The sequence below is a fragment of the Papaver somniferum genome, chromosome 5 (assembly GCF_003573695.1).
Source record: "Papaver somniferum cultivar HN1 chromosome 5, ASM357369v1, whole genome shotgun sequence".
In the NCBI taxonomy this organism is placed as follows: Eukaryota; Viridiplantae; Streptophyta; class Magnoliopsida; order Ranunculales; family Papaveraceae; genus Papaver; species Papaver somniferum.
Window position 1 is genome coordinate 207,540,644 of NC_039362.1, and position 16,570 is coordinate 207,557,213.

Here is a 16,570-nt window from a genome sequence, read left to right on the forward strand (position 1 = left end):
ATTGTCGCAATTGTGTTGCATTCTTCTATAGCAGTGACCTTTGATTCAAACTTCTCAGGCAAGAATCTTAAAATCTTCTCTAGAATGGCTGAATCTTCTAAAGTATCACCATTGGCCTTCATCTCATTGACAAGATTCAATGTCTTTGAGAAAAAATATGAAATTGTTTCAGTTGTCTCCATCTGTAATATTTCATACTTTCTTTTCAAAGTTTGTAATCTAACCTTCTTGACCTTGTCAGATCCTGTGTAGTAGCTTATCAAGCCATCCCATGCTCTTTTAACTTCTTTGATGTAGATAACTATATCCATGAGAGATTCATGAATACCCTGATGAAGAATATATGTAGCTTTAGAATTCTTCTTTCTGTTTTCAGTTAATTGAGTTTGCGCAGCTCCTTCAACTACAACTCCTTCTGCTGGTTCTACATAACCATCTTTTACAATATCCCATACTTCCTGGTATATGAAAATATTCTCCATATGCAACCTCCAATGTTCAAAGTTTTTTCCTTCAAACACTGGTACCTTAATCGAACTTAAACTCGTCATCTTCTTTAACTTAACAACTCATACCCACAGCTCTAGAACCTGATACTGGTGCTCTGATACCAGATGTAGAAAATCTGATATTAAAGACTTAATGAAAGAACACAAAACTAAACTCAAACAAACTTCTCTTAATTGATGTATTTCGACTCATGGCTCAACAACCTATTTATATGATTAACAAACTTGACTCTCAAGTAAAAAAAACTTTCCTAACTTAATCAAACTCTAACAAAGACTCTTTTAGAAAATTCTCTCGTAAACAAACTCTAAAATAAGAAATACTTGCAACCCAAGTAAGCTTCTAAATACCGTGCCACACGTCAACAACTCTTGTTGATCCATTCACTTCATGTCAACTGTACCAGTTGATCCAAACATACTCTGTCAACTCTCATAGTTGATCCACACTATTATATCAACACCTATTGTTGATCCCTTCTGTCTTCTTCATAGTATCTTGGTTTATTCTTCAACATTTCCAGAGATCGAATATAGATATACATTTGAAATCATGTACTTCTCTTGTTTTCGTTTGGAATTTTCAATGTTATGGGAATAAATAAATAAATCATTTGAAACATGATAATCAGTCAAATTAAGGGAAGATAATTCAAAGTTTGGCGTAAAACCTCGATCGATAAACTAGATTTGTATATTCCTAAGCAAGTGGTTTTAGTTTACAATTAAGCAAGGGCAAGGACATTGAATCCCCCCTAATTAGTTTGACTTTCCATGTGGGTTAATAGCATATCCACATCTTTTCTTATTTTTTTATTGACATTTTATCGCTCGTACTCTACATCCACTACTTCATAGCTTTCTTTTTTGACTTCAAATCATTGATCATACCAAAACTGAAATCTTACCATAACTACAAGTGATAAAAAGGTCATCACAACTTAGTTCATATTTAACAATGATCGGGTATAATGTTGTTAGACTAAAAATGTTTGGAATTGAAGATTCAATGTCGTTTTCATATTACCTTAAAAAGTTAAATTAAGGAAATTGGTAATATGAATCGGCTCTCACTCTTGGTTAACTCAGTTCATTTTCTAGTCTTATCTTTGTCCATTTCTCTTCAATCTTGATTGTTGTTCCTTATATTCTTGCCTAGTTTTACTATTAGTATGCATTAATTTTCTTCTTTTCTCTTCTAATCTTAATTCTAACAATTTTTCTTTACCTTGTAATTTGATTTTGTTCATGTCTCACTAATTTACTTTATTTGTCTCTCTTATGATGTTTATCCAGCTTGTGTTTTGTTTAATGGTGTTTGCCAAAAGTATTGTTGTGTTCATGGCGTTTGCCGAGTATGTTAAATCTGATCGTTTGACAGTATGGAATATCTGTGATGTTCTCAGTTCTCTTTGGATGGGGATGATACAATACCGATTCAACTCAGTAAATAAGTTTAGAAGTCTATCCCGCCCTGATACTCATTCAAAAAATTTCAAAAGTCATTATTACTCAGTCACCCGTAACTTCAGCCTAGCAGTTATCTACGGTATCTTGTTAGCCAGCTGCATCTTTCCTTATCAGGCTGTTTCAAAAAATACCAATATTAAAGAATATCCCTATCAAAAAGGAAACTATATTTGTGATTACCCTAAAGATTTACCAATAGAATCCTTTATCAACCTTTATTCCTACATAAACTCTAAAAACCCTAAAACCATTTTTAGCTCTGCAATGGAAAACGAAGGCGATAACCAAGTTGTTGCCCTTGTTAACAAGTTCAAGCAAGCCACTATTGAGTTGGGAGATATTTCGAGTGTTGTTGTTGTACCAAATAGCAAGAAAATCACTGAAAAGGATGAAGGAGAAACTTCTTGGGAGGTTGCTGCTGTTGGAAAAGTCATCATTGAGGGACGTATGAATCATGATCTTGTCCAGAAATACATTGAGTTCACTTGGCCTTTCATGACTGAAGAAGACCGCAAAATTGTAGAGATTGAGCAAAACCTATTCATCTTCAAGTTTAGCAATTTTGATCTTCTCAACAAGGTGATTGAACAGAGACCATGGCATATCAACAAAAAACTTTTGGTTGTTCATTACTACATCCCAGAATTATTCTATACTGAACAACATTGGGGATTTCAGCTTTTCTGGATTAAGCTTAAGTACCTTCTGCCAGAACATATGAATGTAGCTGCAGTCACCAAAATTGGTGAACTTATGGGAGAAGTCAGAGCCATTGAACCCAAAGATGCAATTCTCGTTGGGAGTGAACCGGTCAAAGTATGTGTCAATATTGATCTCATGGATCCTTTAATAAGAGGTGTTAAAGCTATCACTAATGCAGGTACCTCGAAATGGATTAAGTTTTATTATGAACGTCAACCTAGTGGCATATGTAATGATTGCTACGTCATCAAACACTGCAAAGTTGCCTGCAAGCCTGCTGCTGAATTTCGTGCTAAGGCTCACGTGAAACCCTATTTTTTTGGTAATGCTAGCCATATCAGAAAGAATATCTCGTCTAATTCTGCTTCAGTCACCCCAATGGCTAAAAAATCTCAGAAGAACTTCACTAAGAATACTGTTTTTGTTCCACCTAAGGATGGAATCCCTATCAACATGGATTTTATCCTTAAATATTCTGAAGATGACTATAATGATGAAGCTATTCGACTAGGCAAAAGATTCAGAACTGATGAAAACCCTTCCTCTTCTGCTGAGATTGTATCATCCTCATCCACTGCTTCTATTGGGAACACTGCGGAGAACCAAACATCTCAAAGGTGCACAACACAAGAAACACTGGCGGGTGTGGCCTCTAAAGGGTGTCAGGTAATCTCTAGTCTCAAAAATCTTTTGTGCATTTATTATCCTCGTATTCTCTCTGTTAAGTTCTTTCTCACTTATTTCTCTTTCATAGTATTTAATTTGTCTCATTTTTTCATTGGAATTTTTATAGTTTTTGCATGTATTTTATTTTACGTCTGTAGTAATTGTTATCATTATAAACATAAGTCAGAGAGGAGTTACCATTATAGTTTCTCTTATCCTTGCATTTCTAATCTCATCAACACCTTGCTACTAGTTACCCTAGCCATGAAAATCCTCTCTTGGAATGTGCAAGGGTTTAAAATAGCCAGCACTAGAAATCACTTAAGTGACTTGATCAGAACACAAAACCCTGATATAAATTTCTTATGTGAAACCAAGATTTTCCAAGCTAAATATAAACCCCTTCTAAAACAATTCATGTATTCAAATCTTGATTTTATTGAACCTGAGGGTCTTTCAGGCGGACTTATAATCTTATAGAAAAATGGTTTTCAGTGTAATATTTTTGATGCCAGTCATAACATGTTCAATCTTCTTATCCAAGATGATCCTAGTAAGCCTGAGTTTCTTCTTACTTGTATGTATGGTTATAATAACTACAATAAAAAAAAACTGCAATGGGATTATATCTATCAAATTAGTAGGAATAATTCTAGTCCTTGGATTTTGTTAGGTGACCTCAACTTTCACTTACCCAATACTGATACTCAAACATCTTCCTCTATAAATGGTTGGGTTAACACAATGGTTCACACTAGTGGCCTTGATGATATTGGGTACATAGGTAAAAATTATACTTGGTCTAGTAATAATCCAGGTACAGGGGAAAGAAGGTCTAGGATTGATATGGCACTAGGAAATAGAATTTAAACTTTCCCAATACTAGACTCATTCACTTAACTCAAGTAGGGAGTGATCACAGTCCTGTTATGCTTGTTACTGATAATTCTACTCATACTCTTTGGAAACCATTTAAATTTTTTCTTACTTGGCTCAATGACAATAACTTCTTTATTATCATTGCTAATGCTTGGAAGAAAAGTGTGAATGGCTCTCCTGGTTTTCAACTTGTTATTAAACTCAAGAATACAAGAAGAGATCTCTCCATATGGAATAGAGAACATTTTGCTGATGTAAATCAGCAAGTTGACAAGCTACAAGCTGAGTTGGATTCTCTTCAAAACCAAGTTCAAGGCACAGATACTTCTGCTCAGATTATCAATATCAACCATGAGCTAAACAAGTGGCACAAGTACAAGACTGAATTCTATCAGCAGAAATCCAGAGACTACTTCATTAAAGATATGGATAACAATAGTAAAAAAATGAACAGAAGGAGAATAAGAAATAACATTGATTCCATCAAAGATCAGAACAACAACTGGCTTCAAGCTAGAGATGAGATAGCTCAACATCTCACTGCTCACTTCAAAGACATAAGTACTTCTGTGGAACCAATCTTGGATGAAAACCTCTACAATGTGATCCCTACCATTATAACAGCTGAGGAAAATGCAAGTCTGACAAGACTCCCATCTCATGAAGAAATTCATTCTACTCTCAAAGGCATGGAAAATTGGAGTGCCCCTGGACCTGAAGGAATTCAAGCAGGTTTTTACAAGAGCCAATGAGAAGTTGTTGGCGAAGATGTATGCTCAATGGTCACCAGATTTTTTCAGACCAAGTATCTTCTCAAACAAATAAATCAAACATATATTTCTCTCATTCCAAAAAAGAAGAAAGCTGTTTGTGCTGCTGATTATAGGCCTATAGGACTATATAATACTTCATATAAGATTATCTCCAAGATTCTGGTTGGAAGAATGAAACCATTAATGGAAAAAAATTATCTCTCCATTTTAGGCTGCTTATGTCTCAGGTAGATTAATCAGTGACAACACAGTGATTGCACAAGAAATTATACATTCTATGAAGAAGAAGAGAGGACAAATAGGCTGGCTGGATTTGAAACTGGACATGTCAAATGCATTTTACATATTAGAATGAATTTTCTTAATTAAGGTGCTTCATTAATTTGGTTTTGTGATGATTTTTGTGACTTGGTTTTCCAATGCATCAGTACTACTTCCCTTTCAGTCATGTTGAATGGTTCTCCTTGTGAAGCTTTCAGTCCATCAAGAGGAATCAGACAGGGTACTCCTCTTTCACCATACTTATTCATTTTGGCTATGAAATACTTATCAAGACACCTTATTGATGCTCAACAAGATAACAATATTAAAGGTATTAAAGTGGCTAACAATTCACCTGCCATTAATCATTTGCAGATGACTGCTTGATTTTTACTCAAGCAAATCTTACTTCTGTGAACAATCTTGTTGAAGTTCTTCATAACTTCAGTTCACAATCTGGTCAAGTTATCAATTTCCACAAGTGTGCAGTTCATTTCAGCAAATATACAAACCCCATTGTGGCTGATACATTAACTCAAATCCTTGGAGTTAAAAAGATGAATGCCAAAGAGAAATATCTTGGACCACCTCTAATTTTGGGTCATAACAAGCAAGAAGCTTTCAAATCTATACAAGAAAACTTTGAAAATAGGTACTCTACTTGTAATTAGGGCTGCACAAAACCGAACCAGAACCGAAAACCGAAACCGAAAATTTTAAACCGATCCGAACCGAAACCATATTGATATAGTTTATTAATGGTTGTCAGTTTCAGATAACCAAAATTATTGGTTTCGGTTTAGGTTTTATCTCAAAACCGAACCAAAAACCAATTGGTTAACCGATTAATAGTGACCATAGCAGAATGAATCTTTTCACACTGATGAATTGTAGTTAATGAATGATTAGGACTCTTAGGAGGATTATTCGCGTTAAAGCCTTTTGCTGTCATTTTAGTTGCTCGTCATTTATGCCTCTGATATGTTGCCAGTAAACTTTTCTGCCGCTTGTAGTATTGGGTGTACTGTTTGTGTAAACTATAAAGCACAAGCACATTATTGTTTATAAATCATTCGGTTAACCAAAAACCGTATGGTTTTTAACAAAACCGAGTAGAAACCGAAACCAATGAAACCGAATATGCTATATGGTTTCATTGGTTTTCATTATTGGAAAACCGAGTACTTTGGTTTCGGTTTAGGTTTTGCCAGAAACCGATAAAAACCGAACCATGTGAAGCCCTACTTGGAATACCACTTCTTTGTCTCAAGCAGGGAGAGCAACCATGGTGAAACATGTACTTAATTATGTCCCAGTTTATCAAATGGGTACATTCAAGTTACCCAACAAACTTACTTCAATTGAAAGAAGATTTTTCTGGGGTTACAATACTGCCAGAGGCATGAATCCAATTGGCTGGAAAAAAGTGTGCAAGCCTAAAGATCAAGGGGGTCTTGCCTTTAGAGACCTTGAAAAACTTAATCTTGCACTCTTAACCAAGCTAGCATGGAGGATTTGTACAGAGAATGAGAACTTAATGGTTCAAGTGCTTAGGGGAAAGTACTTCAATGGAGGAGATATTCTGCATAAAAAATTTGAAGCTATAATTTTTTCTTATACATGGAATGGTATCACTCAAGGTATAAGTATACTTCAGCAAAATGTTTTCATGGAAGTCAACAATGGTTCTAAGACAAGAATATGGGCAGACAAATGGATACCAGGTATGACTGAACCACCTACTCCAATCAATGAACTTTTCAGGTTTTATGAATTTGTATCTGAACTGTTCATGCCTGACTCAAATCTCTGGAACGTCAACTTTACTAAATCAATTATTTGACATTGAAACATCTAATATGATACAAAGTTTATACATTGATCTAAGTAAGGAGGATGAGATAGTCTGGATGCCTGCTAACAATGGTGCTTTCTCAGTTAAAAGTACTTATAACATGCTCACTAAAAGTCAGTGTCAAATTCAAGTAAATGGCAACATCATTATGCCTGCTGTTTGGAAGAACTTATGGAGGTGCAACACTGCTCATAGGATTAAGCTCTTTGCGTGGAACTGCATAAGAGATCTTAACTCTACTAGGTTCAAGCTTTCTTATTATGATACCAGTATTGATGTCAACTGTGGAGTATGTGAGCAGCAGGAAGAAACAATGGAACATTTAATCTTTGTTTGTCCTCGTGCAAAAGCAGTATGGAGAGGAGTTCAGGTTGATATGGATGATGTCAGAAGAAATTTCAGTACTGTCTCTGAATGGGTTACAAGTTGGTTTAGTGACAGAAACTACAACGGTGATAAAACACACTTGTTCACCCTCATGATAGGTATATGGTTTTGTGGAAGGATCGATGTGATAAAATTTTCCAGGGAGTATCTCTTAAACCTACTGCCTCTGTACATAAGATTAATTATCACCTTGCTTCTCATCTCCATAGCTCAGGAATGTCAACTGCATTACTACAGGATAACTGCATCTCTTTATGGATTCCACCTGACATAGGGATTCTTAAATTTAATGTTGATGCATCGTTTGATCCTGATACTAACCAATTGGGAACTGGCATTGTACTACGTGATCATACAGGTGACTGCAAATGCATCAGGGGAGAATATGCAAATGGAGTTCCAAATGCTGAAATGAGGGAATGCATGACGATACGAGAAGCTCTGAGTTGGGCTAAAAGATTGCAGTGCTCAATGATTTAAATGGAGGCTGATGCACAACTTGTCATTCAATCAATAAACGGAGTCTCATTACTCATACAATGGGAAAACCGAAATCTCATTAAAGAAATCAAACATTTGGCTTTAAGTTTTACTAAATGTACTTTTTCTTTCACTAAGCGTGAAAATAACCATGTAGCTGATAATATTTATAAAACTGTTAGAGAATCAGTTATTGATATTGAAAGTACTTCAGATTTTTCTGCTACTGTTTGTGATCTTCTGGCAAAGGATCAAAACAATATTTCTCCCTAATAATCAAAATTTTAGTTTATCAAAAAAAAAAGACTAAAAATGTTTGGGCAAATGACCAAACTCTCGCATCATTATTTTCAGAGTCTGATGCAGTACGTTTGTCTTCAAATATTTACAAGGATATCTTAAGTTTGGTAATTAATCCACGACAGATGCAATATTTAACAAGCAAGGTAGTAGTGATACGGATAAACATTTCCAAAAGGGGTCAAGCATTACATATTACACATAGTGGTATGTAACTAACAGACGGGCATCCCACGCAGTTTATCTTCTCAACTACGTGGACTTAATTTATTATGTTTATCGCCTTTTCTCATTGACATTTGAACTTTCATACCGTACACCAGTTCACACTTGTATTTGCTGCCAAAACTCGACAAATTTCAAGATGGACAAGACCTTTTCGATGTCAGCTCTTGGTAGGGGCTGCTGGGAAAAGATCAATCCAGGTCTCCCAAACTGCCTTTGGATGACATCAAAAGAGTAACACGTAATGGCAGTCGTCACTGGCAGTACCTTATCAAGCTAAATTCTAAATGCTATAAATTCACATCAAATCTCTCATCATTCTTCACCAACAAACTTCACTTTCTATACATTTTTTTTACTACAATGAAAACTAGTACTTGTCTTCTCCTAGCTTTTGCTTTCATTTCCTTGGCCATTTCCGTCCAATTTTCTGTGGTTTCGGCTACATCGGAAGCAGCTGTACTTGACATAAAGGGCCAAGCACTCCGAAAGGGTACCAAATACTACGTACTACCAGTAGCTCGTGGTATGGGTGGTGGACTTGTACTAGGTAAACAACTAAATGGCACTCAATGCCCACTTCATGTTGTTCAGGCACAACGTGAGATCTTAGATGGAATTCCATTGACATTTACATCTGTGAAACCTGAGGCACAAAAAATCCGTGTTTCGACAGATCTTAATGTCAAATTCTCTGCTAGTTCTATCTGCTTCCAATCCATGGTTTGGAGGTTGGCAGATTTTGATGAATCGGCAAGTAAATGGTTTATTTCGGCGGAGGGAGTTGCAGGCAATCCAGGTCTTCAAACAGTCGGGAATTGGTTTAAGATTGAGAAAGACGGTGTTAGTAAGAATACTTATAAGTTTTTGCATTGTCCTGGTGTTTGTAACTTCTGCAAAGTCATTTGTAAGGAGGTTGGGATTTTTATCGGTGCTGATGGAGTTAGACGTTTGTCTTTGGTTAATGATGGCGAGAGACCATTCAGGGTTATGTTTAAGAAAGCATAATCAATGATGCATAAAAAAACCTAAGTTGATACATCAAAATCATGTACTACTTCTTTGGCTTTGTTTGAACTTTGAATGTCAAATGTACTTTGGAACAAATAAATTAAGATAATGTGTTTGCAACTTTGCATCATAACTCTTGTTGTCTGCTTATTGGAACTTGGAATTGATCAACTATCTCCATTATAACTACCTCAATGCTTGGTGATTGAATTGTAGAGACCTGGATTTCTCTTTTAGGAATTGCGCACCAAAGTCTGATTCATCTTAACCTTAACAAATTCATACATTTCATCATTACAGAATGAGAACTCCTGTTAAAACTTGCGCTCTTCCCAGTTCTTGCTGATTCTGCACCGGAAGTCGTCACTCGTCAGTGACGTAAATGGATAACCACTACGCAGTGGTTTGTAACTCTAAATTTCGTGGTGGACTTCATAATTTATCTTTAATGCCTTTTTCATTGACCTTTGACCATTCGTTCCGTACTCCAATTCGCACTTGTATTTGCTGCTTCACAAGTCACCAGGATATTTGGCTCTCCTGGTGGGGTTGCTTGGAAAGGATTAACCAGGTATCCCAAAGTGCTTTTGGGTGCCTCCTAGCAAAACATAATGTGTTCACTGGGTTATGCATGTCCGCCATTTATCGTCTAACTGAGAAATTATTAAGAATCATACGAATGTAATGTCGTTGATCCAAAAAATTGTCTTTTTTTTATTTTTAATAATTAATAATTTGGGTAGAAATTTTATTTTTCCGGTCCACCAAATTGATTTATTTTACCAAGAAAAAGTTATATTAAAAAATAATAAAAAATTAAAAATATTACGGGTGGAAACATTTAACATACAACATTGCTGATATGCCCCGCCTTTTAATTAGTACCTAGTTGAGGATGCCGATCACGAACGTTATAGGTACCAATTTACTAAGTAGGGAACCTAATTTCATATATGACAAAGCATTTTTGTGTTTGTCTTACAGGGAGGGGTACTATACCCCTCCTAGGAAGCTGACACCCCCATTAGTAGCCATGCTCAAAATAGACCATATTTAAAATGATAATTATGCTTTTTCATTGAGATGGAACTGGATTCGTAGAAGTTCTTGAAAATACTTTCTTCCGACAACTCCAAAAGTAACAGTTACTTAACTAAAAGAACTTTTTGTTGGATATTTTCAAAATGATGCATTTTTGTTTGTCGTTATTCCGGGGGGTCCGTGGGTTGAAAGCCTAATTCAAATTTCATTGAAATTTTGAACAGACGCATCTCTGCCACAACACCATTGATGCTTTTTGAAGGTGTCGTTTGGTGATGAACAGACACCTCCAAGAGACATGGAATCCCTATAAATAGCGGTGATTGTTTTTCTTGAAACACATCAAAATCAATATGTTTTCTTCTTCTCTAATAGTATCATCAGAATTTCATACATGATGTTCTTGGTCGGGTCAAGGAAGTACAATCCTTGAATTCGGTTACGGTGTGAGGACTTCATTGAATCTTGAAGGAAGGAATAATTCGAGAGACTTGTTGTACTCGCCAAGTTAATTTGGAAAAGTCGAATTATTGTCTAAAAGAATCGAAAAAGCCTTGAAGTTAGGAGTACACCATTCTTCTGTTTTGTTTTCATCCTCTAGTTTTAACCCAATTTTCCAACACTTTTCCATCCATAGGCTTTTCTCTGGCTCCATGAAGTCTCTTGTTCCTTTCAACCCAGGATCGCCACATAACAACAAATAGCCCTTGCCATATATTTCTTCCTAAACTCCAAGATGATCGACTAATTAGTTTTGTTTTCAAAATAAGTTAGCTCTGTCGTAGCACAAGAAAACACTCGGAAAAAAGCTTCTATAAGTACGAGGCTTATTATTCACTGTACACACAAAAAAATTAATTGTTATATATATCGAAACAACGAAATTTATTGGGAAAGTAAGACATTGATTTTTGATTGATCAACTTTGTATATACGTTTGAATCTTTTTAATAGAATTTTAACTTTTCTTCTTAAAAAGCATACACTCCCTTCATTCTGTTTTACTTTATGTTCTAAAGTTTTCTGTAGATTAAAAAATAATAGAGAATGTAAATTTTTTCCAAATCTACTCATGCCATATTAGTAGCTTCCTAAAAATTTAAAATACCTAATTTATAGTTTCTAAATTTAGTGTAAATTACGAATCTTGTTGTAATTTACTTGGGATAAACCAAATATTCCACCCAAGATAGAGTATATATCCTTCATGGATTAGATTTAAAAATTGGATTAATTATCTATCTATAATGAGAATCAATGGTATGGTGTAATTCCAAAGTAAGAACAAATTAGTAAGAATTTAGAGAAAATGCTTCGATCATCATTTATTTTGGGAAAAAACACCCTACAACACCAAGTAAAACAAAACGAATAAAGTATTAAAAAGAAAGATAAACATCAACAGAACAGTGATTCCAAAATCAAAACAGAACAGTGATTCGAAGTTTGGCAATTGGTCACTACCAAGGGCATTTTGGGTAGTTTTGACAAACTGTGAAGATAAAGCCATCGCTTATCGAGATATCCCAGTTGGACATAACGTGTTCTCCCCTAGATGACTTTTGGGTTCACGTTCTTCCCCAAGAGCCACCCCCTATTTACATCTTTAATGACATAATAAACAAATTGATAAGACTTTCGATATCCGTAATCTATATTACTCAAAAGAGTAAAACGTAATCGCAGTCGTCATTAGGCAGCACCTTATGAACCTAAAATCTAAATGCTATAAATAGATACCAAAATCTCACATCATTCTTCACCTCAACAAACTTATCTTTCTATCACACTTTTTTTTACTACTCACAATGAAAACCACTACTGCTTCTCTTCTTCTAACTTTTGCTTTCATTTCCTTAGCCACTTGCGTCCAATTTTCTGCGGTTTCGGCTACATCAGAAGCTGTACGTGACATCAAAGGCCAAGCACTTAGAAAGGGTACCAAATACTACATACTACCTGTAGCTCGTGGTCGTGGTGGTGGACTTGTACTAGGCAAACAACTAAATGGTACTCAATGCCCACTTCAAGTAGTTCAAGCAAAACGTGAGATCTCAAAAGGATTTCCATTAACATTTACATCTGTGAATCCAAAGGCAAAATTCATCCGTGTTTCGACAGATCTTAATGTGAAGTTCTCTGCTAGTTCTATATGTATACAATCCATGGTTTGGAGATTGGCAGATTTTGATGAATCGGTAAGCAAGTGGTTTATAGCGACAGACGGAGTCTCAGGCAAGCCAGGTCCTCAAACAACAGGTAATTGGTTTAAGATTGAGAAAGATGGTGTTATTAAGAATACTTATAAGCTTGTGCACTGTCCTGGCGTTTGTAACTTCTGCAAAGTCATCTGTAAGGAGGTTGGGATTTACATTGGTGCTGATCGGGTTAGACGCTTGGCTTTGATTAATGATGGGGAGAGACCATTCAGGGTTATGTTTAAAAAAGCATAATCAATCCAAAAATAATCCAAGTTGATACATTGGCATCTTGTACTTGTCTCTGACTTTGTTTGTTTGAATATGAAAATGTACTTGAGAACCAATAAAATAAAAATAATGGGTTTTCCCATAACTCTTGCTGTCTGCTGCTTGGAAATTGGAATTGATCATTGATCGACTATTTTATTTTATTTTAATATATGAGAGACTTTTGAGTCAAGTCAGATATGACTCGTTGTGGGAGTCGAATCGGCATATACAAATATCTGAAGTTGTGCAACTGAAAGTGGAAGACGACAACGATACAGATGATGTTGATGCTAGAACTATCTTCATTTATCTTCATTGAACGTCTCTCGCATAGTTGTCACCGTCCAAACCGAAAGCACCACTGCGCATTGACCTGTGCAAAGGCATGATGCAATTGCAGCCAACTCTGTTGGTAAACACAAGAAAGTACGTCAAGAATCTTTTGATACACGAAACATTATAATGTTGATTCCAAAACAAAATTGGATCAAAGTGAAGTAACAAGGATCTGTTCTTTGTTCTAAATTTCCAAGACATCATTTTCCTCAGTAGTGACACACCTGCTCGGATATCATCAGTTCCACAGTCATGTTGACAGTTTTTTGAAAGAGATTCGTGTTGACACGCAAGAGCCGTTATCAGATACTAGGCAAACCATAAGAAACAGAAATTAGACATGATTTTTGTGGCCTGCCTACAAACCATAAGAAACAGAAGCATTTCAAGATAAAATACGAACCACGACAAGATTACTTACTATCTTTGCTACAATTTTGCTGAGACTATAGCTGGCAAACAAGCCAAAACCCGTGGGTTTGTCCGGACCGGCCCGTAAAAAACCCGTACCCGGTTCGGCTGGTGTCTAAACAAGCCGGGTTAGGGTTGGAGAAATGCCGGCTTGTGAGTAAACGGGTTAACCTGTCCCGGCCCGTAAAACCGCGGGTGCAACCCGTTACCCGTATAAATATCATATATATACATATTTATGATTTTTTAACCCTAATTTTTCTTTTTTCTTTAGTATCTCATTCTCCACCTCTCGGTTGCGACAACACAGGCTGCGCAGCAACAGCAACTTTTCTTCTTCTTCTTCTTTTTCTTCACTACACCATTAACTTCTTCTTCTTCTTCATGTTCTTCTTTTCTTTTCTCTTATTTTCATTAAAATCGATTTGTGTTTTTGATTTTTTTAGGGTTTACTCAAATCAATTTGTGTTTTTGATTTGCCGGAGAAGACGCTATGGTTGAATCTGAGATGGGTTTTCTAAGATTTAGGGAAGAGATGATGCTGCCGTGGATCTCAAACAAGAGAAGATGTTGATACTGAATCTGGGATAATGAGTCTGTGGTAGAATTGGATTTGGGGTTTTGGTAACACTAACATCTGTTAGATGTTTCTCAATTGGTTAATATGCATGCAACTCTTATACGAATTATTATATGTTTGCAAGTCTGTTTTGATCTTGGTTCTCATGACTCTTCGGATCGTAACTGGTAATTTTCACTTTCCCCCAATTTAATTTTTGCTGGTTTCGTTTCCAGGTTTGGATTTTTATTATTTGTTTGTTGTCAGAATTATGAAATTCTAGGGCTCTTGTTTGTTCTACTTTTGCTGGTTTCGTATCTGTTGTGTTGTGTTTCTAAGGGAAATTTGATGTTTTTGTTCGCTTTGGATGTAAATTGAGGTAGAAAATGAAAAATCTAATGTAGAGATGATGGTGGTTATGAATGATTGAATGATTTGTTATGTGTGAATTGTCTGCAAGGGAGGAGAACAAATATGGAAGAAATCAAATACCCAAGGTGCAAGGAAGCTCCATCCATTACCAGTCTGCAATAACAATAATATACACTACAGGTGTTTGACAAATTGCCTGAATTACCATGTTCTACATGTTGTTTCAAGAGTTCACATCAAAAAAGTATAGCCCCCTATGGCTAGGCGAGAAGTGGAGCTTTTGAGATCAATGGCACTGGTGGTTAGAGATGGTTGATGGCAGTAAATAGGAGGAAATGGTTGAGCTTGGTTATTGTTTGATGGAAGAAGATGGAAGCAGTTGAGTTTGTCGAGTGGTAGCAGACATAGCATTTGGTTTATCATGATTCATGGACCATGGTGGTGAGTCTGGAGATGTGGAAGAACTCAAGTGGAGAAATGGCTTTTATTCTCCATATCTGTTTTAGATTAATCTTTGTAATTATTTTACATCTTGTAATTTGTCACAAATCAAGTTAATTTAATTTTTTTTTTTTTAATTAAACAAGCCGGATAACCCGTAAACCCGCAAGCTTAACCCATTACGGATGCGGGTTGAGGAAATGACCACCCGTGAAGAATATCAACCCGCAGGTTTTGGCCCGTGTTAACCCGAACCCGTGTAAACCGTAACAAACCAGCCCCGACCCGCCCGTTTGCCAGCTCTAGCTGAGACCAACTTAAAGTTCACGATAAAACCAGCGGAACTAAAATATGTCCATGGACCAAAATATGTCTTGATGGTCGACATAACTCACCCAAGGGCCACCTATGTAGAGGAATTAAAAGAGGCCGTACTATCACATGGATGGTGAGCATCACAATCTAACATTCATCAATTACTGTCCACTAATAATTTACATAATACATTTCCTAAATACGACGTACCTCAACCATCATGGGTCATTTTAATCCGTATCAGCACCAAAATATGGCGGGTCTTCAGTCGTATCAAATTCACGATTGCATGCCAAGATTTCCTATGAGTTGGCCGAGGTTACTTTATGCTTCGCCTGGAGCATATTCCATAAAGTTTTTTCCCACTTTTCGCTGATTTCACGTGGTTTTGTCGGGACAACTGTCCCATTTTTTGCTTGATAATTTATCTACTTCGTGAAGGTAGCTTTTTTTCCAAGCCAAGTCACATTATTGTCGGGTATGCCTCGCATTTCCTTAGCATTAGCATTAGGGCGACTCTAGCGCCCTTATTTTTTGCCTTAGTATTCCTTCCCTCCTCCTGGCATGATAAAGGACCGCTCCAAGAAGCCACCTCCAGCTCAGGTATGTATCTCGTGAATCATATCTTCTCAATTTCTTATTCCAACTTCTAATCTTTCGCTTCGTAGAGGGAGGAATCTCAAGTTGCAGCGGGCGCTGCTGTAAACACAAGAAAGCGTGTCCGCTCAAAGGTTTCCTCCTCCTCCGCCCATGTTCGTCCCTATCTCGCGGCTTGCCTTTCCCACTTTGATTCACCTACTAACTTTGTGGTTTTTAGGATGACTCTTCAACCTCTCCTCGTGCTCGGGAGCCTTCTTAACATCGTTCTCGTACATTGGACGTAGACAGGCTATCTCAAGTTCGTCCTCCGGGACTATCCCGTCCTCCTCTTAGTTCCTTTCGCCCTCAGGTTGATGATTCTAAAAACCCAACATATCTTCCTGATATGAAATTTCTTCAGGATATCTTCGTAACAACTCGTTCGAACTCTTCCTTGAGATCCGCGGCTGCCGAATCTCTGACCTCCTTGAGCTCTGATTCCTTTCAAGATTCCGATCAAGGGTTTA

The 16,570-nt window shown here is 36.6% G+C and overlaps 4 protein-coding genes across 4 annotated transcripts; all 4 read left to right on the plus strand.

The window, feature by feature from the left end:
- The first annotated feature begins 6,545 nt into the window (after positions 1-6,545).
- Positions 6,546-7,103, plus strand: LOC113280645 (uncharacterized mitochondrial protein AtMg00310-like). Its single transcript, XM_026529245.1, has one exon. It carries the CDS (start codon positions 6,546-6,548, stop codon positions 7,101-7,103), a length of 558 nt encoding a protein of 185 aa, XP_026385030.1.
- Positions 7,104-7,119: 16 nt separating this feature from the next.
- On the plus strand, positions 7,120-7,982 carry LOC113280646. The gene is made up of 2 exons (XM_026529246.1): positions 7,120-7,533; positions 7,644-7,982. Exons 1-2 carry the CDS (start codon positions 7,120-7,122, stop codon positions 7,980-7,982), a joined length of 753 nt encoding a protein of 250 aa, XP_026385031.1.
- An 864-nt stretch (positions 7,983-8,846) lies between these two features.
- On the plus strand, positions 8,847-9,638 carry LOC113278495 (kunitz trypsin inhibitor 2-like). Its single transcript, XM_026527315.1, has one exon. It carries the CDS (start codon positions 8,871-8,873, stop codon positions 9,513-9,515), a length of 645 nt encoding a protein of 214 aa, XP_026383100.1. The 5' UTR covers positions 8,847-8,870; the 3' UTR covers positions 9,516-9,638.
- A 2,668-nt stretch (positions 9,639-12,306) lies between these two features.
- Positions 12,307-13,144, plus strand: LOC113278496 (kunitz trypsin inhibitor 2-like). Its single transcript, XM_026527316.1, has one exon. The coding sequence runs from the start codon at positions 12,368-12,370 to the stop codon at positions 13,010-13,012; it is 645 nt and encodes a 214-aa protein (XP_026383101.1). The 5' UTR covers positions 12,307-12,367; the 3' UTR covers positions 13,013-13,144.
- The last annotated feature ends 3,426 nt before the right edge of the window (positions 13,145-16,570 follow it).